The sequence below is a fragment of the Bombina bombina genome, chromosome 5 (assembly GCF_027579735.1).
Source record: "Bombina bombina isolate aBomBom1 chromosome 5, aBomBom1.pri, whole genome shotgun sequence".
In the NCBI taxonomy this organism is placed as follows: Eukaryota; Metazoa; Chordata; class Amphibia; order Anura; family Bombinatoridae; genus Bombina; species Bombina bombina.
The window spans coordinates 528157255-528184391 of record NC_069503.1 but is presented as its reverse complement, the minus strand read 5'-3'; the positions used below and the strand labels follow the sequence as shown (position 1 = coordinate 528184391).

The 27137-nt window shown below is 40.5% G+C and overlaps 1 protein-coding gene across 8 annotated transcripts in view; it reads right to left on the bottom strand.

The window, feature by feature from the left end:
- The window catches only part of LRRFIP2 (LRR binding FLII interacting protein 2), a 658447-nt gene that overhangs the window by 7034 nt on the left and 624276 nt on the right, over window positions 1-27137 (bottom strand). For all 8 annotated transcript variants that reach the window (XM_053714454.1, XM_053714450.1, XM_053714453.1 and 5 more), the window contains one exon: window positions 26112-26216. In XM_053714454.1, coding sequence (XP_053570429.1) covers window positions 26112-26216 — 105 coding nt within the window. The remainder of the gene's footprint in view (window positions 1-26111; window positions 26217-27137) is intronic.

The following is a 27137-nucleotide window of genomic DNA, read 5'->3' as shown; positions in this document are numbered from 1 at the left end:
AGTAAATGAATTAACCAACTTCAAACATTCTATAGAAATCATGTCAGAGACAGCATCAGGAATAGGTTAAACCTCTGGAAGATTAGTCTTAAAAACTGAATTTAAACTATTACAAGGCTTATCATCAGAAACTTTAGAATCTTTAACCACTAAAGTAATTAAGTCAACTTTTAAAGAAGAACGAATATGTTCAACTTTAAAGCAAAAAAGAGGAAATATCAGGTTCAGCATCAGTTGAAGATTCCTCATCACCAGAGGAAACTTCACCATCTTAAGACATAACAGTATCCATGGCTTCAGGGCACATAGAACTTGTACAAGGTAAAATCTGTACTGATTTGCTTGAAGGCGGGAGAGCAGCTAGCGCCTCAGAAACTAAAGCCTTGATAAAAAAAAAATCAAAAAAAAAAATCACACTAGGTGCATAAATTAGCTGAAGAAGGTACCACAGCTTTTTTTACAATAAGCACATATAATAATGGAAGAAAGGTGTTCAGTTTCTAGGGTAGCTTTAGGGACATAACCAAACAGCTTCATTATGGCATATGGCAAAGAAATGCAATAAACACAATAACTTACTTAAAAAAGCTCTTGGGGGAATGAAAATCATTTACCCCCTCCTAAGTAGTTTTTAAAAATAAACTCACAGACACAAAGCGTGCAAAGTCTAACTGCAAAACAAATCAGGAGACATTAACATCATCCGATTGTCAGATAATGCTCATCAGAAAGAAAAAAAATGTGCAAAATAATCAGTTATAAGGGATTCAAAACCCAACGTGAGTATAACCAAGGATAAACATGGACTAGCCCGACATGCATAAACCTGCCAAAGCGCGAAAGTAACTATATTTAAGACTAAAGGGACCTGCGCTAACCCTACAAACGATAACCAATTCAAACTAAGTGCGCCAAAAAAGCAGACATGCACAAAAAAGCAAGGAGAATAATGTAAAGGATTCAGTCCCAGGGCTATATATATCTATATCCATATATAAACTAAAAAGTGCCCATAGCTATATAATGTCTAAATGTTAATAAATGACACTGTTATCAATTATGAAAGGCTTATGAGGAATTTCCCATTAGGTGAAAAAGAATCACAAACTATACCCCATATACATCCCTCTGATAAGCACTGTACTCTGAGGGGAAATCAGGCCTCAGTAGAGAATGAAAATCCCTCTCTCTGAAGAATCAAGTGCACATCTTCATTCTTCAACCACCTCTAGCAGAGGCAAAGTAAAGACTGAGGAAGGTGGGAGGGGTTTTATAGGGCTATTGGGGTTTGGGAATCTTTGCCTCCTCCTAGTGGTAGAGAAGAGTAATTCCCAGGAGTAATGGATCGTGGAATCTCACCAGCTGTATGAAAAAGAGATTCCTGTCTGAGGTGGGGGCAACTGGAGAGCCATGAAGATTGCACAGATTTCCAGAATATTTATGGGTAACCTCACCTCCATACTTCCTCTGCTCTCAGAGAACTCCAGATTGCTCCCCAGACTAACAGGCTGGCATCTGTGGAAATGAGTAGCCACATTAGCCGAAGAAAGGATGCCCCCTGAACTAAGGAATAGTGGGTCTTCCACCAAGTTAGGCACTGTCTTGTCATGTGATCTAACCTGATCCTGAGACAAATCCTTGTGGATCCCACTCCATTGATCCGCAATTGGAAGGCCCGAAGATGAAATCATCAATGGGATTGCATCTGAGGCATCCACTATGAGCGTTGCGACTTCTATGCATTGAGCAACGGAATGGAAAGAATCCAGCTGAAGAAAAGCACAGGCCTGTTACAGCTTTGATATGTACTGATCTGTCAGGAACAAATGCACATTCACTAAATCGATTATGAAATCCCAGACACACAGGTCTGAGGAGTTAATGGGCTTATTGAATGATTTTTTCCAACTGTGACTCTGAAGAAACTGAAGTACCATCTGAGTGTGAGACACTGCCAGATGAAAAGAGGAAGTCTGAACTAGAAGGGCATCCAAGTGAAGAACTACAGAGAATCCTTGAGCTCATACTACAGACAATAGAACCCTGAGCACCTTTGTAAACACTCTGGGTGTTATAGCCAGAACAAAAGGGAGGGCAAGAAACTGATAATACTCGTCTAGAAAAGCAAATCTCAGGAACGTAAAATGAAATGGAACAAATCACCCTTCTCTAACTTTCTGCAAGCTAAGGTCCCCAACATGAATCAGGGCATATAAAGTAGTATATATGCTAAACTGGAACATGTCAAACATTTTCTCGTCATTTGCTCAAAACTGCCACAAATACTTTCTCCATCAAAACTGTGTACCTCAAAAAGATTGCACCATGGAAAACTTAGTACAAAAAACACTGCAATAAATATTCAAGAATCAAACAAGCCATTAAACATAATAAGGAGATGTAGGCAGAAACACTGATGTATTAACTCTTTCACCACTTAAAGACAAACAGGCATCAGGAAAAGGATATAAACATAAATTCTATCCTTGCTTTCTTTTTCAAGGTAGGGGGTACCAGAAAACTAGCAGGGATCCTTAAGAATTCAGCCACTGTCTATAGATTCCTGGATTATGACTCTAGAGGACACACTCATATGTCATGATGCTTGTGTAATGAGACCCTGAACCACACCACAGACAGCTGTGAGGGAAGGAGTGGATGAACATTTGTATCAAGTACATAAACAGTAAAGTAATGCCTTTTATCTAACTTACCAATAAGCATTACAGCATCAGTGGAGCATTTGTATGATGGGAAATAAACACTCCAACATTGGTCTTTATATGGGGAAACTGATTTGCCCTCAGGAAAAAAAATGAAATAAAATGGTCGTCTTAAAGGGATACAACACTCAATAATGAAATGCACATAAATTGTATTAGCAAAAGATGATTCTAGTAAAAGTTCTCACTGTTTTGATGATAGCTTTTAGCATGTGTGTATATATATATATATATATATATATATATATATATAGTGACAGGGTGAGAGGAGTGGATATTAGCAGAAGATTGGAAAGGTCACTTTTCCCTTCTAACAAAGTGTTAATTTGTTATCAGCTCACCACAGCGGACTCTTGTTAAATCAGTTTGATCCCTTTAAATGCTGCTCTGTAGAGGAAATCAGTCTCATTGTGCAGGCTTACTCCAGAGATGGAGGAACTGAGACCTTGCTGTATGTCTGAATGTATAGCTTGCAGAAACTGGTGAGCAAACATTCTATTCCTGCAAGGGCTTTGCCACAGTGGTGTCAGAAGTGGGATTGTTATTGCCTGCTTTACTACCCTGGAAGCCTTAAAGGTACAGACCTGCATAAATATGGAGGATGTTTAGGCCCTGTTGCAGGCCGCTTCCATACAACAAGAAACTAATTGTCAGGCTGCAGCATTAGTTGCAGCTCAGCAAGAGTGTAACAGTCTTTTAGCTTTGCAAATTGGGACCCTGGCTGAGGCCCAAAAACAGGATCATGCCATGCTTTATGATATTGTGTAGCTTATAAATTGCTCAGGGAGCACCTGCGCAAGCAGAAGGTGTAAAAAGGATTCAGGCAAGCAGCTGCTTACAGAAAATGATGTCAGAGGATGATGTGGAGGCATATTTTTTGGCATTTGAATGCACAGCTACCCGGGAAGCCTGGCCACGAGAGCAATGGGCAGGAATCATTGCTCCTTTTCTCCTCGATGAAGCCCAAAAGGCTTATTATGACTTGGAATAAGAGGCTGCTGGAGACTATACACAGCTAAAAGCTGAAATTCTCGCCATAATGGGTGTAACATATACAGTGAGAGCCCAGCATTTCCATAACTGGCATTTCAACATGGGGAATGCACCCAGGTCCCAGATGTTTAACTTAATACATCTGGCGCGAAAATGGCTTAGACCAGAGGCCCAAAGTCCTGCACAGATTGTTGTTGAAATGCTAGTACTTGACAGATTTTTGCGAGAACTGCCCCGTGGCCTCAGTGATAGGGGTGTCGAAAATGATCGTTAGCCCGATGCATCGCGATGCAGACTTAAACGATTCTGCATTGATGCACTGAAGTTAAGAATTGATTCCGGAGTGACATCATCACGCAACGACGTGACCCGGCGCCTATTTTAACGGTGCACCAAGCCCTGCACCTATTTGCCGTGCTCTCGCTGATGGTGGAGGAACTGGTGCAGAAAGTGTAAGTCTCTGAGGTGATTGAGAGAGTAGGGTTATAAAACATAGGCCCTGTGATGAACAATAACCCTCAATTGTTGTGCATCAAGGGGTCTGTGTTCTATAACCCTACTCTCTAATTCACCTCAGAGACTTTAGAGAAGTTTGACTACCCCCATAGCCCACACTGTGTGAATCACAGAAGTTGGATACATTCATAGGCTACACCATATGCGATTTAACGGTTGTGTTTCCCCATGTATTAGGTTATGATTTTTACAACATACTATTATTTTTACATTTGAAGATCTTTAGAGCTGTGATGTGTCATTGAATTTTTATTTGCTCTTGCTGTGTTAAAAGCCATGTTCCCTTTATATTTACAACTAAGTGGCAGTGTGTGGCTGACTGTATGCATGTGCATTGTCCTTTTACACACCCTACTGATCTGAATGTTACAAATTTGACTTTTATCCCCCATTTAATACTCAGATGTGCAAGAATTGACATTTTTAGGGGTCTTATGATTTTTAAACTTCTTATATTTCTATTATAACAGAATCTGTTTCAGTCCTGATGATTCAATAAAGAATCTGATTGTTACAAACATATATGCAAGTAGGAAAATGAGAAAACCCCAAACAAGTGCATCTGATCAGAGAAAGAATGAGAACTGAGGAGTCTAGGGGAGCATGTAGGAGGGTAAGATAGAGAAACAATGGCTTTATGGTATTTATTGCATAAGTATTATGCCTATATCCATCATGTCCAGGGAATAGAGAACATTTTGGGCAGATCCTGTACTTCTATGAAGGAGTGTACAAATGGGTGTACATAAATGTGTTGAGGCATGTGGACAGATAACTCATCTGTCTCTGATGACAATGTAGGTATCACAATATATTTGAGGATTATATTGTGATACCGACATTGTCATCAGAGACAGATGAGAGTTATCTGTTTTACATGAGGAAACTGCATATGGTGTAGCCTATGAAGGTATCCAACTTCTGTGATTCACACAGTGTGGGATTTGGGGTAGTCAAACTTGGTATGCAGTAAAAGCTTTGAAGTAACATAGTGCATGTGGTGTAGGGTATATATTATATATAGGCATTACAGATTTGAAGTACCCCAAAACCTTTGGAAAATGCATTATCTAGGAGTCTGAAAATCAGCACAATGTTCTTAAAAAAATAATCAAAACTATACATTTTTATAAAAACACTACCAGATGGGCTATATAAATGGATCATCTACAAAACATTTATGCAAAGAAAAATCTATTGTACAATGTCCCTTAAACAGTTTGATGCCATTTAGTATTTACTGTTCTAAATAAATACTGTTGTTGTCTGCTGTGTTCAGGCTTTGCTACATGCAGGAAGTGTCTTTTTTTTTTAGAGCAGATAAAATAAAAAAGGGAGTTCTTCTGACTGCTTGAATTTGTTGATGAAAACCATTGGCAGTTCTCGTGATGCATCACGGAATCGAATCGTGAGACCAGTGAAGATGCACACCCCTACTCCGCGAGTGGGTGGCTCAAGTGGAAAGATGGAACATTTTTCATCTGTTTTTATATCTTTTAAAATTGCTCTTGAAAAAGACGTTCTGTACGTTGAAACGCGTAGAGCCAATAAAACATAATTTATGCTTACCTGATAAATTTATTTCTCTTGTAGTGTATCCAGTCCACGGATCATCCATTACTTATGGGATATATTCTCCTTCCCAACAGGAAGCTGCAAGAGTCCACCCACAGCAAAGCTGCTATATAGCTCCTCCCCTAACTGCCATATTCAGTCATTCGACCGAAAACATGCAGAGAAAGGAAAAACCATAGGGTGCAGTGGTGACTGTAGTTCAAATGAAAAAATTACCTGCCTTAAAGTGACAGGGCGGGCCGTGGACTGGATACACTACAAGAGAAATAAATTTATCAGGTAAGCATAAATTGTGTTTTCTCTTGTTAAGTGTATCCAGTCCACGGATCATCCATTACTTATGGAATACCAATACCAAAGCTAAAGTACACGGATGATGGGAGGGACAAGGCAGGTACTTAAACGGAAGTTACCACTGCCTGTAAAAAACCCTTTCTCCCAAAAATAGCCTCCGAAGAAGCAAGGTATCAAATTTGTTAAATTTGAAAAGTATGAAGCGCAGACCAAGACTCCGTCTTGTAAATCTGTTCAACAGAAGCCACATTTAAAAAAGGCCCAAGTGAAAACCACAGCTCTAGTAGAATGAGCTGTAATCCCTTCAGGAGGCTGCTGTCCAGCAGTCTCATAAGCTAAATGAATTATGCTTTTTAACCAAAAAGACAGAGAGGCTGCTGAAGTCTTTTGACCTCTCCTCTGTCCAGAATAGACAACAAACAAGGTGAATGTTTGATGAAAACTGTAGTAGCTTGTAAGTAAAAATTTAAAGCACAAACCACGTCCAATATTGTGTAATAGACGTTCCTTCTTTGAGGAAGGATTAGGATACAAGCATGGAACAACTATCTCTTGAGTGATGTACTTGTTAGATACCACCTTAGGAAAAAACCCAGGATGGTACGCAGGACTACCTTATCCGTACGAAGGACCAGATAAGGAGAATCACATTGTAACACAGATAACTTGGAGACTCTACGAGTCGAGGAATTAGCTACCCAAAAGGAACTTTCCAAGATAAAGATTGATATCTATGGAACAAAAAAAGGTTCAAACGGAACTTCTTGAAGAACCTTAAGAATCAGGTTTAAGCTCCATGGCGGAGCAACAGTTTTAAACACAGGCTTGGATCTAACCAAACCCTGACCAAATGCCTGAACGTCTAGAATACCTGCCAGACGCTTGTGCAAAAAAATAGACAGAGTAAAAATCTGTCCCCTTTTAAGGAATTAGCTGACAACCCTTTTCTCAAAAACATCTTGGAGAAAAGATAATATCCTGGGAATCCAGACTTTACTCCATGAGTAACCCTTGGATTCATAACAATCAGATATTTACACCATATCTATGTTCAATTTTCCTAGAGACAGGCTTTCATGTCTGTATTAAGGTATCAATGACTGACTCGGAGAAGCCATGCTTTGATAACATCAAGCGTTCAGTCTCCAGGCAGTCCATCTCAGATTGATTCTATTTAGATGGTTGAAAGGACCCTGAGGTAGAGGGACCTGTCTCAGAAGCAGAGACCGTGATGGAAAGGATGACATGTCCACCAGATCTGCATACCAGGTCCTGCGTGGCTACGCAGGCGCTGTCAAAAACACCAAAGCCCTCTCCTGCTTGGTCTTGACCTCCGGAGGAAATCCCACTCACCCGGAAGAAAAGTCTGACGACTTAGAAAATCCACCTCCCAGTTCTCAACACCTGGGATATGGATAGCTGATAGACAAGAGTGAGTCTCTGTCCAGTGAATTATTGTAAGACTTCTAACATCGCTAGGGAACTTCTGTTCCCCCTTGATGGCTGATGTAAGCCACAGTCGTGTATATTGTCCGACTGAGTATGATGTACCTCAGAGTTGCTAACTGAGGCCAAGTCTGAAGAGCATGGAATATCACTCCCAGTTCCAGAATATTTATTAGAAGGAGGGTCTCCTCCTAAGTCCACTATCCCTGAGCCTTCAGGGAGTTCCAGACTGCAACCCAACCTAAAAGGCTGGCATCTATTGTAACAATTGTCCCATCTGACCTGCGGAAGGTCATACCCTTGGACAGATGGACCCGACATAGTCACCAGAGAAGAGAATCTCTGGTCTCTTGGTCCAGGTTTAACAGGGGGACAAATCTGTGTAATCCCCGTTCCTCTGACTGAGCATGCATAGTTGCAGCGGTCTGAAATGTAGACGTGCAAACGGTACTATGTCCCTTGCCGCTACCATTAAGCCGATTTCATTCATGTACTGAGCCACCGAAGGGCGCGGATGGGATGAAAAAACACGGCAGAAATTTAGAAACTTTGACAACCTGGACTCCGTCAGGTAAATTTTCATTTCTACAGAATCTATCAGAGTCCCTAGGAGGGAAACCCTTGAGATTGGGGATAGAGAACTCTTTCCTTGTTCACTTTCCACCCATGTGATCTCAGAAATGCCAGTACTACGTCCGTATGAGACTGGGCAATTTGGATGTTTGACGCCTGTATCAGGATGTCGCCTAAATAAGGGGCCACTTCTATGCCCCGCGGTCTAAGGACCGCCAAAGCGACCCCAGAACCTCCATAAAGATTCTTGGGGCTGTAGATATCCCAAAGGAAAGAGCTACAAACTGGTAATGCCTGTCTAGAAAGGCAAACCTGAAAAACGATGGTGATCTTTATGCATCACAATGTGAGGATAAGCATCCTTCAAATCCATTGTAGTCCTCTATTGACTCTCCTGGATCATAGTTAAGATGGTACGAATAGTTTCCATCTTAAATGACGGAATTCTGAGGAATTTGTTTAAGATCTTTAGATCCAAAATAGGTCTGAAGGTTCCCTCTCCTTGGGAACCACAAACAGATTTGAGTAAAAACTCTGTCCCTGTTCCTCTCTTGGAACTGGATGGATCTCGTACACAATGTAAGAATGCCTCCTTCTTTATCTGGTTTGCAGATAATTGTGAAAGGCGAAATCTCCCCTTTTTTGGGGGGGGAATCTTTGAAATCCAGAAGATGTCTCTGGGATATCAATTCCAATGCCTAGGGATCCTGGGCATCTCTTGCCCACGCCTGGGCGAAGAATGAAAGTCTGCCCCCTATAGGATCCGTTACCGGATAGGGGTCCGTTCCTTCATGCTGCCTTAGAGGCAGCAGCAGGCTCCTTGGCCTGCTTATCTTTGTTCCAGGTCCGATTGTCTCCAGACCGCCTTGGACTGAGCAAAAATTCCCTCTTGTTTTGCCTTAGAGGAAGAGGATGCCACACCTGCCCTGAAGTTTTTAAAAGGTACGAAAATTAGATTTTTTTTTTTTTTTTTTTGCCCTTGATTTAGACCTATCCTGAGGAAGGGCATGACCTTTTCCTCCAGTGATATAAGCAATAATCTCCTTCAAACCAGGCCCGAATAGGGTATGCCCCTTGAAGGGAAGTTAAGTAGCTTATTTATTAAAGTCACGACAGCTGACCATGATATAAGCCATAGCGCTCTGCGCGCCAGTATAGTAAAAAACAGAATTCTTAGCCGTTAGTCTAGTCAAATGAACAAGGCATCAGAAAACAAAGGAATTGGCTAGCATAAGCTTGTCAAATATATTCATCCAATGGAGTCGCTTAACTGTAAAGCCTCATCAAGAGACTCAACCCAGAACGCCGCAGCAGCAGTGACAGAAGCAATGTATGCAAGGGGCTGCAGGATAAAACCCTGTTGAATAAACATTTTTTATCCATTGGATCTAAAAAGCACAACTGTCCTCGTCAGAGGTAGTGGTACGCTTAGCTAGAGTAGAAACTCTTCTCTCCACCTTAGGAACTGTCTGCCAGAAGTCCCGTGTGGTGGTAACTATTAGAAAACATTCTTCTAAAAAATAGGAGGGGAAGAGAACGGCACACCTGGTCTATCCCATTCCTTATTAAAAAAAATTTAGTAAACCTCTTTAGGTATTGGAAAAACATCAGTACACACCGGCACTGCATATTATTTATCCAGTCTACACAATTTCTCTGGCCCTGCGATTGTACACATTCATTCAGAGCAGCCAAAGCCTCCCTGAGCAACAAGTGGAGGTTCTCAAGCATAAATTTTAAATGTAGAAATATCAGAATCAGGTTAAATCATCTTCCCTGAGTCAAAAAAAAAATCACCCACAGACTAAGCATATTGTGAGGTAGTATCATACATGGTTCTTAAAGCGTCTGTATGTTCTGTATCTACCCCCAGAGCTAACTGCTTTCCTTTAATTTCAGGTAGTCTGACTAATACTGCTGCCAGAATATTATTCACCACCTTTGCCATGTCTTGTAAAATAAACGCTATGGGTGCCCTTGATGTACTTGGCGCCATTTGAGCGTGAGTCCCTGAAGCGGGAGTCGAAGGGTCTGACACGTGGGGAGAGTTAGTCGGCATAACTTTCCCCTCGACAGAATCCCCTGGTAAAAGAAACGCTATGGGTGCCCTTGATGTACTTGGCGCCATTTGAGCGTGAGTCCCTAAAGCGGGAGTCAAAAGGTCTGACACGTGGGGAGAGTTAGTCGGCATAACTACCCCCACGACAAAATCCTCTGGTGATAATGTTTTTAAAGACAAAAAATGATCTTTATTGTTTAACATGAAATCAGTACATCTGGTACACATTCTAAGATGGGGTTCCACCATGGCTTTAAAACATAATGAACACAGAGCTTCCTCTATGTCAGACATGTTAGAACAGACTAATAATGAGACTAGTAAGCTTGGAAAACACTTTAAATCAAGTTAACAAGCAAATATATAAAACGTTACTGTGCCTTTAAGAGAAACAAATTTTGTCAAAATTTGAAAAACAGTGAAAAAAAGGCAGTAAAACAAACGAAATTTTTACAGTACATGTAATAAGGTAACAGAGCATTGCACCCACTTGCAAATGGATGATTAACCCCTTAATGCAAAAAACAGATAAAAAACAAAACAAAAAAAAAAACGACATAGACGTTTTTAAAAACAGACACAACAAACTGCCACAGCCAACAGTGGGAAGCTTCAGTTAACTGTTTCTATGCAAAATTTAAGCCAGCCATGTGGAAAAAACTTAGGCCCCAATAAGTTTTATCACCAAACATATGTTAAAAAACGATTAAACATGCCAGCAAACGTTTTAAAACACATTTTTACAAGAGTATGTATCTCTATTAATAAGCCTGATACCAGTCGCTTTTACTGCATTTAAGGCTATACCAACATCAAAGTGTTATCACCAATGTACGTTAAAAAACTATTAAACATGCCAGCAAACGTTTTAAAACACATTTTTATAAGAGTATGTATCTCTATTAATAAGCCTGATACCAGTCGCTATCGCTGCATTTAAGGCTTTACTTACATTACTTCGGTATCAGCAGTATTTTCTTAGTCAATTCCATTCCTAGAAAAATATTTTACTGCACATACCTTATCTGCAGGAAAACCTGCACGCCATTCCCCCTCTGAAGTACCTCACTCCTCAGAATGTGTGAGAACAGCAAATGGATCTTAGTTACGTCTGCTAAGATCATAGAAAAACGCAGGCAGATTCTTCTTCCAAATACTGCCTGAGATAAACAGCACACTCCGGTGCCATTTAAAAATAACAAACTTTTGATTGAAGAATAAACTAAGTAGAAAGCACCACAGACTCTCACGACCTCCTATCTATGTTGAGGCTTGCAAGAGAATGACTGAATATGGCAGTTAGGGGAGGAGCTATATAGCAGCTTTGCTGTGGGTGGACTCTTGCAGCTTCCTGTTGGGAAGGAGAATATATTCCATAAGTAATGGATGATCCGTGGACTGGATACACTTAACAAGAGAAATATATTTTTATGCTATTGGAAGATTTCTTCTTCTTTGCTGTGACGGACGGATTTACTTTACTGATGAAGTAAGTTACTACTTAATTTGTTATCAGTGGGTTTACACACTGTTTATGGAGTCCATTTTACTCCCAGTTACATTAAAAACCTCCCTGGAGCTTTACTACCTAACACCAGAGAGAGACACTCCTCACAAGCTGACCATATGCAACTTAAGGAGTGAGTATACTGCATCTTATTCACTTGGCTTTAACATACACAATAAGCCGGTTTCTCTTTATCATTAGAGAAATTGATTTCCTCAAAGACCAGCGCCATCTACTACTACCTTTTCCATTGTATATCACAGTCCCTGGGGAGAGACTGAAAGAAGGCAGCGGTCAAATTTAAAGGTGAGTATTGTTTCTCAGTCCATTGTAACAGATAATTGTTTATCACCATCTAACATTTTCTGTATACATTTTTTTGTATTGTATTGTCAAGTGGAAAGATACCTTGCTGCCAGGGTCCTTGAGAAAGCCTGTCCTATGCCATCTAAATTTGTTTCAGAATATCTCAGACAACAAAAGACTTTTGGGACCCAGAGGCCAGAAAACAGAAAGCTGAAGTTGAAGCTGAACCAGCAGATCTCTATCAGATAAGCCACACTTTGCCAAGAGTGGATCGTTTGGGGAGGAACGCTATAACCTGCTTTGAGTATGGTGCCAAAGGACATGTCAGGGCAGGATGCCCAAACCTACTAGAACCAATGCAATGTGCCCTAGGAGAAGAACCATTGGACTTTTGTGGACTTATTTGCCTAGCAGGAATGGGAGAAAGCATACACACCTTCAGTATGCTTTAATAAAAGAGATACAGAGGCTTTGGTGGACTCTGGCAGTGCCTTAACTCTAGTGAGATTTAGTGGAACAATCACAGTTGCAAAAGAATAAGACAATAGGGGTACTGTGTATTCATGGGTACACTGTTACTTATCCTACTGCTGTTACAAGTGTCTCTGTACTTGGGAAATTAATACAAATACCTTCACTGCCCTATCCCTTGGTTATAGGAAGAAACTTTCCAGAGTTTCACACCCTAATACAGTCTCAAGTTACTGTTAAACAGGGGAGGCAGAGGTTGAAACAGGGGATAGGAGTCTACATGAAGTTTTCCCTTTCATTCACCCCGATTTGTATGCATCCAATCCCAAAAGTAGTAAATCTAGAAGAGAGCGCAGGAAGAGTAAACAAAGATTTAATAAAGCCCTTAATGACGTTTTGTTAAATGAGCAGGGGAAACGTAGTAATAAAGGTGTGGCCACTCAGTGCACATCTAAAATAGGTCAGGGAAGAGAAATTGCTGAAAATGTTCCCTGTGAACTGGATATTATTAGCAATAGCTTTGGACGAGAACAAGCTAATGATCCCTTGCTACTTCATGCAAAGAGCAGGGTAGTAAAGGTTAATGGGGCACCTGTAGAAGGTCAAACAAAAAGTGTATACACCTATTTTATGGTTAAAAATGACCTTCTGTAACGAGTAATATCAGAGGACGGTCAAGAGATAGAACAGCTAGTTGTGCCTACCTCTCATACTAGGAAGGTGTTAGATTTTACCCATTCACAGCTTTTGGGAGGACATCTGGGGGTAGAGAAAAGTCAGGAAAGGGTCCTGAGAAAGTTCTTTTGGCCAGGGGTTTATGAAGAAATAAAGAAAAGATTGTGCTTTCTGCCCAGAGTGCTAATGTAAGGCAATTTAAACAGGGTGACAGGGTAATGGTTTTGGTTCCTACAGCTGAGAGTAAGCTTTTGGCTCGTTGGCAGGGACCTTATGAAATAATAGAAAAGGTAAACCCTGGGGGGGCGGAGTTTGGCCACGCCGGGACATGGCCGCTCTGTGAGTTAGCTCCGTGAGACCGGAGCTCCAAAATCAGCATAAGTTGTAGCAGAGGATCCTACAAAAGCCTACAGACGGTGGGGGAAAGCTCAAGGACTGCAGCGGTTACCATCAAGCGATCTAAAAGGTCTCTGATCGCTATATTTCAGGAGGAGTCCGGTGCGCAAGCTGCACAAACTGATCTGCCGCCGCCATCTTTAATAGCCTGCTCCATGAGGCAGCCGGAACGCCGCATCTAAGCCCAGCATCAGGTGCAGACAAATAAAAGTTAAATGCACCTCACACCCATGCCTTTAAATATATATGATCTGACCCCAGACATATAGTCAGAATAGGGCAAGCCCATATTAAATACAATTGTAGCCCACATCGGGCACTGCGCAGCTGCTCATGATATACCTAGTGCTTAGGGGATAATATGCTACAATAAAGCTTTAACACACCAATCCCCTACACTGACCTACACTGACCAAAACATGAAGTGAATGCTTAAATTAAGCAACTGTATTGTGGAGACAACTATCTTTTAACATTCTCAAAGTTGTTATAGATCTGCTTAATGTAGCTAATTAAAAAGTGGAGTAAAATTACAGAAGATAATGTAAACATCACCTTGCACATTTTTACTCTGAAATAAATGACACTGTCACATCTGAAAAACCTGAGGGGAACTTTAATGCAATAATAAAAACAGAATTTATGTTTACCTGATAAATTACTTTCTCCAACGGTGTGTCCGGTCCACGGCGTCATCCTTACTTGTGGGATATTCTCCTCCCCAACAGGAAATGGCAAAGAGCCCAGCAAAGCTGGTCACATGATCCCTCCTAGGCTCCGCCTTCCCCAGTCATTCGACCGACGTAAAGGAGGAATATTTGCATAGGAGAAATCATATGATACCGTGGTGACTGTAGTTAAAGAAAATAAATTATCAGACCTGATTAAAAAAACCAGGGCGGGCCGTGGACCGGACACACCGTTGGAGAAAGTAATTTATCAGGTAAACATAAATTCTGTTTTCTCCAACATAGGTGTGTCCGGTCCACGGCGTCATCCTTACTTGTGGGAACCAATACCAAAGCTTTAGGACACGGATGAAGGGAGGGAGCAAATCAGGTCACCTAGATGGAAGGCACCACGGCTTGCAAAACCTTTCTCCCAAAAATAGCCTCAGAAGAAGCAAAAGTATCAAATTTGTAAAATTTAGTAAAAGTGTGCAGTGAAGACCAAGTCGCTGCCTTACATATCTGATCAACAGAAGCCTCGTTCTTGAAGGCCCATGTGGAAGCCACAGCCCTAGTGGAATGAGCTGTGATTCTTTCAGGAGGCTGCCGTCCGGCAGTCTCGTAAGCCAATCTGATGATGCTTTTAAGCCAAAAAGAGAGAGAGGTAGAAGTTGCTTTTTGACCTCTCCTTTTACCAGAATAAACAACAAACAAGGAAGATGTTTGTCTAAAATCCTTTGTAGCATCTAAATAGAATTTTAGAGCACGAACTACATCCAAATTGTGCAACAAACGGTCCTTCTTTGAAACTGGATTCGGACACAAAGAAGGCACGACTATCTCCTGGTTAATGTTTTTGTTAGAAACAACTTTCGGAAGAAAACCAGGTTTAGTACGCAAAACCACCTTATCTGCATGGAACACCAGATAAGGGGGAGAACACTGCAGAGCAGATAATTCTGAAACTCTTCTAGCAGAAGAAATTGCAACCAAAAACAAAACTTTCCAAGATAATAACTTAATATCAACGGAATGTAAGGGTTCAAACGGAACCCCCTGAAGAACTGAAAGAACTAAATTGAGACTCCAAGGAGGAGTCAAAGGTTTGTAAACAGGCTTGATTCTAACCAGAGCCTGAACAAAGGCTTGAACATCTGGCACAGCTGCCAGCTTTTTGTGAAGTAACACAGACAAGGCAGAAATCTGTCCCTTCAAAGAACTTGCAGATAATCCTTTCTCCAAACCTTCTTGAAGAAAGGATAGAATCTTAGGAATTTTTATCTTGTCCCAAGGGAATCCTTTAGATTCACACCAACAGATATATTTTTTCCATATTTTGTGGTAGATTTTTCTAGTTACAGGCTTTCTGGCCTGAACAAGAGTATCAATGACAGAATCTGAGAACCCTCGCTTTGATAAGATCAAGCGTTCAATCTCCAAGCAGTCAGTTGGAGTGAGACCAGATTCGGATGTTCGAACGGACCTTGAACAAGGAGGTCTCGTCTCAAAGGTAGCTTCCATGGTGGAGCCGATGACATATTCACCAGGTCTGCATACCAAGTCCTGCGTGGCCACGCAGGAGCTATCAAGATCACCGATGCCCTCTCCTGATTGATCCTGGCTACCAGCCTGGGGATGAGAGGAAACGGCGGGAATACATAAGCTAGTTTGAAGGTCCAAGGTGCTACTAGTGCATCTACTAGAGTCGCCTTGGGATCCCTGGATCTGGACCCGTAGCAAGGAACCTTGAAGTTCTGACGAGAGGCCATCAGATCCATGTCTGGAATGCCCCACAATTGAGTAATTTGGGCAAAGATTTCCGGATGGAGTTCCCACTCCCCCGGATGAAATGTCTGACGACTCAGAAAATCCGCTTCCCAATTTTCCACTCCTGGGATGTGGATTGCCGACAAGTGGCAGGAGTGAGTCTCCGCCCATTGAATGATTTTGGTCACTTCTTCCATCGCCAGGGAACTCCTTGTTCCCCCCTGATGGTTGATGTACGCAACAGTCGTCATGTTGTCTGATTGAAACCGTATGAATTTGGCCTTTGCTAGCTGAGGCCAAGCCTTGAGAGCATTGAATATCGCTCTCAGTTCCAGAATATTTATCGGGAGAAGAGATTCTTCCCGAGACCAAAGACCCTGAGCTTTCAGGGGTCCCCAGACCGCGCCCCAGCCCACCAGACTGGCGTCGGTCGTGACAATGACCCACTCTGGTCTGCGGAAGCTCATCCCCTGTGACAGGTTGTCCAGGGACAGCCACCAACGGAGTGAATCTCTGGTCCTCTGATCTACTTGTATCATCGGAGACAAGTCTGTATAATCCCCATTCCACTGACTGAGCATGCACAGTTGTAATGGTCTTAGATAAATTCGCGCAAAAGGAACTATGTCCATTGCCGCTACCATCAAACCTATTACTTCCATGCACTGCGCTATGGAAGGAAGAGGAACAGAATGAAGTATTTGACAAGAGTTTAGAAGTTTTGATTTTCTGGCCTCTGTCAGAAAAATCCTCATTTCTAAGGAGTCTATTATTGTTCCCAAGAAGGGAACCCTTGTTGACGGAGATAGAGAACTTTTTTCTACGTTCACTTTCCACCCGTGAGATCTGAGAAAGGCCAGGACAATGTCCGTGTGAGCCTTTGCTTGTGGAAGGGACGACGCTTGAATCAGTATGTCGTCCAAGTAAGGTACTACTGCAATGCCCCTTGGTCTTAGCACCGCTAGAAGGGACCCTAGTACCTTTGTGAAAATTCTTGGAGCAGTGGCTAATCCGAACGGAAGTGCCACAAACTGGTAATGCTTGTCCAGAAATGCGAACCTTAGGAACCGATGATGTTCCTTGTGGATAGGAATATGTAGATACGCATCCTTTAAATCCACCGTGGTCATGAATTGACCTTCCTGGATGGAAGGAAGAATTGTTTGAATGGTTTCCATTTTGAACGATGGAACCTTGAGAAACTTGTTTAGGATCTTGAGATCTAAGATTGGTCTGAATGTTCCCTCTTTTTTGGGAACTACGAACAGATTGGAGTAGAACCCCATCCCTTGTTCTCCTAATGGAACAGGATGAATCACTCCCATTTTTAACAGGTCTTCTACACAATGTAAGAATGCCTGTTTTTTTATGTGGTCTGAAGACAATTGAGACCTGTGGAACCTCCCCCTTGGGGGAAGCCCCTTGAATTCCAGAAGATAACCTTGGGAGACTATTTCTAGCGCCCAAGGATCCAGAACATCTCTTGCCCAAGCCTGAGCGAAGAGAGAGAGTCTGCCCCCCACCAGATACGGTCCCGGATCGGGGGCCAACATCTCATGCTGTCTTGGTAGCAGTGGCAGGTTTCTTGGCCTGCTTACCTTTGTTCCAGCCTTGCATTGGCCTCCAGGCTGGCTTGGCTTGAGAAGTATTACCCTCTTGCTTAGAGGACGTAGCACTTGGGGCTGGTCCGTTTCTGCGAAAGGGACGAAAATTAGGTTTATTTTTGGCCTTGAAAGACCTATCCTGAGGAAGGGCGTGGCCCTTGCCCCCAGTGATATCAGAAATAATCTCTTTCAAGTCAGGGCCAAACAGCGTTTTCCCCTTGAAAGGAATGTTAAGCAATTTGTTCTTGGAAGACGCATCCGCTGACCAAGATTTTAGCCAAAGCGCTCTGCGCGCCACAATAGCAAACCCAGAATTTTTCGCCGCTAATCTAGCCAATTGCAAAGTGGCGTCTAGGGTGAAAGAGTTAGCCAATTTGAGAGTATGAATTCTGTCCAAAATCTCCTCATAAGAAGAATCTTTGAGCGCCTTTTCTAGTTCATCGAACCAGAAACACGCTGCTGTAGTGACAGGAACAATGCATGAAATTGGTTGTAGAAGGTAACCTTGCTGAACAAACATCTTTTTAAGCAAACCCTCTAATTTTTTATCCATAGGATCTTTGAAAGCACAACTATCTTCTATGGGTATAGTGGTGCGTTTGTTTAGAGTAGAAACCGCCCCCTCGACCTTGGGGACTGTCTGCCATAAGTCCTTTCTGGGGTCGACCATAGGAAACAATTTCTTAAATATAGGGGGAGGGACGAAAGGTATGCCGGGCCTTTCCCATTCTTTGTTTACAATGTCCGCCACCCGCTTGGGTATAGGAAAAGCTTCGGGGGGCCCCGGGACCTCTAGGAACTTGTCCATTTTACATAATTTCTCTGGAATGACCAAATTCTCACAATCATCCAGAGTAGATAACACCTCCTTAAGCAGGGCGCGGAGATGTTCCAATTTAAATTTGAATGTAATCACATCAGGTTCAGCTTGTTGAGAAATTTTCCCTGAATCTGAAATTTCTCCCTCAGACAAAACCTCCCTGGCCCCCTCAGACTGGTGTAGGGGCACTTCAGAACCAATATCATCAGCGTCCTCATGCTCTTCAGTATTGTCTAAAACAGAGCAGTCGCGCTTTCGCTGATAAGTGGGCATTTTGGCTAAAATGTTTTTGATAGAATTATCCATTACAGCCGTTAATTGTTGCATAGTAAGGAGTATTGGCGCACTAGATGTACTAGGGGCCTCCTGTGTGGGCAAGACTGGTGTAGACGAAGGAGGGGATGATGCAGTACCATGCTTACTCCCCTCACTTGAGGAATCATCTCGGGCATCATTTTCTCTAAATTTTGTGTCACATAAATCACATCTATTTAAATGAGAAGGAACCTTGGCTTCCCCACATACAGAACACAGTCTATCTGGTAGTTCAGACATGTTAAACAGGCATAAACTTGATAACAAAGTACAAAAAACGTTTTAAAATGAAACCGTTACTGTCACTTTAAATTTTAAACTGAACACACTTTATTACTGCAAATGTGAAAAAGTATGAAGGAATTGCTCAAAATTCACCAAAATTTCACCACAGTGTCTTAAAGCCTTAAAAGTATTGCACACCAAATTTGAAAGCTTTAACTCTTAAAATAACGGAACCGGAGCCGTTTTTATATTTAACCCCTTTACAGTCCCTGGTATCTGCTTTGCTGAGACCCAACCAAGCCCAAAGGGGAATACGATACCAGATGACGCCTTCAGAAAGTCTTTTCTATGTATCAGAGCTCCTCACACATGCATCTGCATGTCATGCTTCCCAAAAACAAGTGCGCAATAGAGGCGCGAAAATGAGGCTCTGCCTATGATTAGGGAAAGCCCCTAGGGAATAAGGTGTCCAATACAGTGCCTGCCGGTTATTTTACATAATTCCCAAGAATAAAATAATTCCTCAAAGCTATGAAGTATAAAATATGCTTATATCTCAATCGTTTTAGCCCAGAAAATGTCTACAGTCTTAAAAGCCCTTGTGAAGCCCTTTTTTTCTTATGTAATAAAAATGGCTTACCGGATCCCATAGGGAAAATGACAGCTTCCAGCATTACATCGTCTTGTTAGAAATGTGTCATACCTCAAGCAGCAAAAGTCTGCTCACTGTTTCCCCCAACTGAAGTTAATTCCTCTCAACAGTCCTGTGTGGAAACAGCCATCGATTTTAGTAACGGTTGCTAAAATCATTTTCCTCTTACAAACAGAAATCTTCATCTCTTTTCTGTTTCAGAGTAAATAGTACATACCAGCACTATTTTAAAATAACAAACTCTTGATTGAATAATAAAAACTACAGTTAAACACCAAAAAACTCTAAGCCATCTCCGTGGAGATGTTGCCTGTACAACGGCAAAGAGAATGACTGGGGAAGGCGGAGCCTAGGAGGGATCATGTGACCAGCTTTGCTGGGCTCTTTGCCATTTCCTGTTGGGGAGGAGAATATCCCACAAATAAGGATGACGCCGTGGACCGGACACACCTATGTTGGAGAAAAGGAGACAAAATAAAAACAGCATAATGTTATGAACACATAATATTGTTATTTCTACTGCGCAGCCTAGCATCTGCTTGTAAGGCTTCATTATCATAGCAAGAGCCCCATCTAGTGCCTCAAAAAGGGAATTACAATTTCTAATTGTTTTAATCTCTTATAAATACAAAAATGACATCAAGAAGACAAACAAAGCCTGAAAAGTCCCTTAAACCTCATAATACTACTCCTGTATCAGTCTCAACTTTTTTCCAATCCCAAGAAAGGGAGAGCCCGGGGCAGGAGCCCTCAAATACAAAACAACCTGACAAAATAACAGCACCAGCAAACCCTATAGCGGAAGTACAGCAAGACCAGTTATCACAAATCCTATCTAAAATTTGCGAACTCCCATCTAAAACAGATATAGACTCTTTGAAAGACCTGATCAAAACGGAGATCTCTGAACTTCGAAAGGATATAACAGACATAGGTTACAGAGTCGAAGCTCTAGAAACTATGCAAGATGAAACAATGAAAGATATCAAAGATATAACTGAACACCAAGAACAACAATCTTCCCTGATACAGGATTTGAATGACAAAATTGAAGATCTGGACAATAGAGGCCGCAGGAATAATTTGAGAATTAGAGGGATCCCTGAAACGATAGAATCAGATGATTTAGAAGACTATGTGCAACTTCTGTTCCACTCTCTCTCAGGATCACCAGAACCTGCAATAATGATTCCACTAGAGAGGGCTCATCGAGCTCCAAGAGCGAAACCCCCAAGTCAAGCACCACCTCGTGAAGTCATTATGAAATTCCTTAATTTCAAAGATAAAGATACTATTTGGCAGCATTTCAGGGACAATCCCAACTACAAATATCAGGACCATGAACTACAAGCATATTTGGATTTGAGCCCCCTCACATTACAGAAAAGAAAAGACTCTAAATTTATCACATCTGTGCTACAGAAAAACAACATAAGATATCGTTGGGGATACCCATTTGGTCTAATTGTGTTCCTGGATGGCAAAACATGGATATATAGAGGTCTGAACGACTTGGACTCTTTTTCTAAAGGTCTCAATCTGACATTCCCTATTCCCACAGACCAAAACAACTCAATGGAGTCACAGGGCGGATCTTCTCGTTGGAAAGAAAGGCGCCCAGAGTGGGCTACAGTTCATCGTCGGAAGAGAAACTTCAAACAGAAGATAACCCAACCAGATTTGAACTCTGAAACCGTCACCTGAAACTCTGGAGAGTCTGGAGATGTAATAGAACTCACTTAATAGCTCCCTGAAAGGGCAGCAAGTATCCTTTAAGCTTATTTTTGCTGTGCTACATTATTTGTGTTCTGTGTTTGTTATTTATTTTTTAGGATTGTTAAATATCTTTTTTGCAGGTTTATTTCAATTAAACTTTATGTTGTCTATGGTGACGGTCTAGACAGTCAAAACACAAGTGGTTATAGGAAGCTATGGAAAAGACTAGAGACAATACTGTTACCACTTAAATAACTCATGTGAGGACAGCCTGGTTTCTTCTAGCCTATCTCGGCTGTGTTGCATTGTCTATATCTTGTGAAAGTTATTTACTGTTAGAGAAGTTATATACTTTGACTGTTTGAAAAGCAAAAGCTAGGTTGACCCTTTGTTGAGTGAAATGTTGTTCAAATGTAATTGTTTTTCCCATCTCTAAGGTATCTAATAGTTAGGAGGCTTATAATAATATTTACTTGAAATATATCCTCAATCCTCTTATTACCTCTTAAATGGAAGTCTCCGGTACACCACCCCTTCCCCACTCCATTTACCTATGCTCATTTTCCTCTCTTCTCTGTTTACGTTTTACTTTCTTTTCTCTCTACTTCTGATAATGGCTGTTCGGGAGAGTGCAATTGCCTGCATAAATGATCACACTCATCCACGAAACACTACTCTTTGCCTACAAAATAACACATTTCCACTTACCCATATCTCAACATGACAAACAAACAAAGTAACCAGATTAAGGTAATATCTATTAACTGTAAAGGCCTTAATTCCCCTCTGAAGAGAAATTCTGCCCTTCACGACTTTAAACAGACAAAAAGTGACATTGTGATGTTACAAGAAACACATTTCAAAAGGGGTAGGGAACCTCAAACATTTAAATTTAAGTTCGGTCAAAGTTTTTACTTGTCCAACCTATCTAAAACCAATGGAGTAGGGATACTGATAAAACACAATGTCCCCTTTCAGGAGATTGCAACCCACAAAGACAAAGAAGGTAGATTTTTAGCAGTGATAGGCACATTATATGGAAAGATTGTGACATTGACATGTATATATGCCCCAAACTTTAACCAGCACCGTTATTTCAAAAACATATCTAATACACTCCTCGATATTATGAAAGGCTCTTTAATAATTGGAGGTGACTTCAACGTACCACTTGACCCATCCATAGACTGCTCCACTCAGTCAACCTCTATCCCCTTAAAAAGGATAAATACAATTAAACAATGCTTACGAGACATAGCGGTACATGACGTGTGGAGGACTCTCAACCCTTTAATAAAAGATTACACTTTCTACTCAGCCCCACATAAACTGTTTTCCAGGATAGACTACATACTTATGGATGTCACTAGTTTTTCATTTGTCAGACAGAGTAAAATTCTACCCTGCACGTGGTCAGACCACTCTTACGTGAGCTGTGACTTAAAATGGCCCGACATTCCAAATAAACACTTCAATTGGAAATTTGATCCATCACTACTAGATGATTCTCTGATAACTGAGAAGCTGGGGAAATCTATTAAGGAATACTTTGAAATTAATATCTCCCCACTCATAGACAATAGAATATCCTGGGAAGCTCACAAAAGTGTAATACGGGGTGAATGTATTAGCCTCCAAAGCATGCTGAATAAACAAAAAAGAGCTAGATTAGAAGAAACATTAAATCAAATAACTATTCTGGAATCCCGACATAAACAAAATCCTGAGGATAATCTCATTCTCGATGAGTTACAATCTAAAAGACAAGATATGAATGCACAATTGTTGCATATCTATAAACGTAAAGCCCTTCAACTTAAACAAATTTATTTCGATAGCGATAATAAGAGTGGTAGGTTTTTGGCGAGAAAATTACGTAGACGAATTAACAAGACCTTTGTCATGTCCATTAAAAATACAAAAGGTTCCCCTTGTTTAGGTACAACAGCTATAGCAAAAGCGTTTCGGGACTACTTTGAAGGACTGTATAATCTTAATGAATCTGACCCCATAGCATCTACACATGATAAATCTCTTAAACATAAAATAGTAAAATATTTGGATGGCATTGGGATCCCTTCATTATCAAAAGAGCAACAAGAATACTTAGATCGACCAATCCAAACGGAGGAAATTACCAATGTTATTAATCACTTACCTAACGGTAAAGCTCCTGGCCCGGACGGCTTTACTAATCTCTATTATAAAAAATATCACTCCCTATTGACTCCCCACTTATGTAACCTTTATAATGGAATAGATAAAAATAACCCCTTTTTAAAACAATCATTGGAGGCCACAATAGTTTTACTTCCCAAACCAGGGAAACCTCCTGATCAGGTTATGAACTACAGACCAATCTCCCTTTTAAATACAGATTCGAAAATATTTGCTAAAATCTTGGCTAATAGAATATGCCCGCTTTTACCTTATCTTATACATGGGGACCAAGTAGGCTTTATTATGAACAGAGAAGCAAAAGACAACACGATCCGCACCTTGCAGCTAATACAACACGCTTTAAATACCAACACTCCACGGACACAGAAAAAGCGTTCGATCGCGTAGATTGGACGTTTTTATATCACTCTCTAGAGCGTTTTGGTTTTGGAGAAGGTATCTTAGGAAAGATATTTGCTCTGTATAATAATCCAAGCGCCCATATCCTAGTAAACGGTACTCTCTCCGATTCTTTCTATATTAAAAATGGAACAAGACAGGGGTGCCCCCTGTCGCCCCTATTGTTTGCATGTGCTATCGAAATTTTAGCCATAAAAATCCGGGAAAATAATGCTATTAGAGGAATATCTCTCCAAACAGACGTATATAAACTATCTCTTTTTACGGATGACATTTTCCTCACACTCACTAACCCTAGCATGTCAATCCCAGAATTAATGAGAGAGTTTGATGATTTTAGACATATATCTAACTTCCTAATTAATTTTTCTAAGTCAGAAATTATGAACCTTAATTTAAGTCAGACAGAACTTCGCCAAACACTAAAAATTTGTCCATTTAAATGTCAAACCAATGCTATTAAATATTTGGGGATAATGTTGCACGACATCACTCAGAATTAATTACTTTTAATTATGATACCCTCAAGAAGAAAAGGTAAACCCTGTGAATTATAAAGTTAGTCAGCCTGACCGTCGTAGGAAAGAGCAAATATTAGACATAAATCTTCTTAAGCCATGGAGGGATAGAGAAGCATTGGTAGCCCAGTTATATGATACCGGGGCTGAGCCTCAAGTCCCAGAACAAGTAGTAACTATTTCCCCAGAGCTAACACCTGAACAAGTAAAGGAAGTTAAGAAAATAGAGAGGAAAAAGGATGTTTTCTCGCCTATGCCAGGCAGAACACAAGAAATTGCCCATGATATTATTACTGAGCCTGGAGTAACCCTTAAGTTAAAACCATACAGGATTCCTGAGGTAAAAAGGAAGGCTGTACAAGCATAGGTTAGGAAAATGCTTAAATTAGATGTGATAGAAGAATCACATAGTAATTGGTATAGCCCAATTGTTTTGGTACCTAAACCAGATGGTTCTATTCTTTTTTGTAATGATTTAAGGAAATTGAATGAAGCGTCAAAGTTTGATGCCTACCCGATGCCACGGGTTGATAAACTGGTAGAGAGGCTAGTTAAGGACAGATTTCTTTCCACATTGGATTTAACAAAAGGGTATTGGCAGATACCCCTCACTAAGCATGCCAGAGAGAAAACTGCCTTTGTAACCCCAGATGGTTAATTTCAATATAAGGTGATGTCCTTTAGTCTCCATGGAGCTCCAGCAACTTTTCAGAGGCTCAAGGATAAATTATTAAGGCCACATGCACACTATTCCGCTGCATACATGGATGATGTCATAATCCATAGCACAGACTGGGACTCTAAATTGCAGAAAGTAGAGGCAGTGGTAGAAACCTTTAGGAAATCTGGGTTAACCGCCAACCCCTCAAAATGTTTTATTGGAGTGGCAGAGGCTAAGTATTTAGGTTACATAGTGGGAAGGGGGTTAGTGAAACCCCAATTGAACAATAAGCTATACAGAATTGGCCCAGGCCTCTTAGGAAAAAGCAGGTTAGAGCCTTCTTCGGAATTGTCGGCTACTACAGCAGGTTCATACCTCATTTTGCGACCAGAGCTGCTCCTCTCACATACCTTATAAAAGCCAAGGGCTTTGCCACTATCTCTCTCTCTCTCTCTCTATATATATATATATATATATATATATAAAAATATATATATATATATATATATATATATATATATATATACACAGACACACACACATAGCCTATGCACATTTGCAGACACAATATGTGCTCTATAAACAAGATGCTCGAATAACAGCATGTCACTGAATAACAGCTGTCACTGAAACACTAACTTTTAAAAGAAACATTTTTGCTATTGTATGCAAAAAGTAAAAATGCTAAGACAGGTAGAAAACCCTTTAACCAAACTGATGGGGACTAGAACAGGTTGGATTTCAGAATAGTTTGGATTTCAGAATATATGTATATTTGCATATATAAAATGAAACAGCTTGGAGAGGGGATGGGATCAATAGTAAACAATGATTTCTTATGCCATTTAGACAATATTTTCTACCATAATACAGCTTATACTTGCAACCAAAAGGTAGTAAAATAGAATGTTGAATGCTTTTGTAAACATAATAGTTACCATCAGAAAGATAGTACAGTTTAATAATAGCGCTTTATCAGGATTAAAACAACAGTGCTTAAACAGCTGCAATTTATCAATATATATAAATGATGTTACAAAAGGGGGATTACCTCTCTTTGAAGCCTCCGCTTTTCTGCCTTTAGCTCATCTTCTATTTTTTCAGCACTCTCTGCAGCAGATTTATATCTGACCACTTGCCCTTCAAGCCTGAGAACCTGCAAAGTAAACCACACACCTTAATAAGTGTCTTGTTTTCTTATAAATTGATAACATAAATCTGTTGGACTTCAAGTCATACAAATTAATGAAGGGGCATTTACAGTACATATTTATAAACCTATTATTGTTTTAAAAGACTATTATCATCATGCAAATGGAAGTGAGCATAAAATAATAAATCCACAATTAAAGCTTCAATATAAGTAAAGATCACATTTGACTAAACACTTCATGTGCAAGAATTCACAGAATATACGTATATGCATTTGTGATTGGTTAAGGCTGTCACATGATACAGGGGGAGTGGAAATAGACATAACATTTAAATTTGCCAGAAAAAAAAATCTACTACTCATTTGAAGTTCAGACTAAGTGCTGTTGCATTGTCTTTTTATTATGCATTTGTTGCTTATGCAAATCTACTGCATTTACTGGTCCTTTAAAGGGACATGAAACCCACATTTTTTCCTTCATGATTTAGAAAGAGCAAGCAATTTTAAACAACTTTTTAATTTACTTCTATTATCTAATTTGCTTCATTCTCTTGATATTCTTTGCTGAAAAGCATATCTAGATATGCTCAGTAGCTGCTGATTGATAGATGCACATAAATGCCTTGTGTGATTGGCTCACCTATGTGCATTGATATTTCTTCAACAAAGGATATCTAAAGAATTAAGCAAATTAGATAATAGAAGTAATTTGGATAGTTATTTAAAATTGTATTCTCTACCTGAATCATGAAATATTTTTTTGGGGTTTAGTGTCCCTTTAAGTAAGTCTTAAGCTTAAGTAATAATAATGAGACACCTCTAAATAGGATGTGTACGTAGGTTTGTAAGAAGAGGGTGAGCATGAAGATGTATAGCAAAGATCTTCCAACAGGTTGTCTGGACATTCTAATGTGTGAATACATT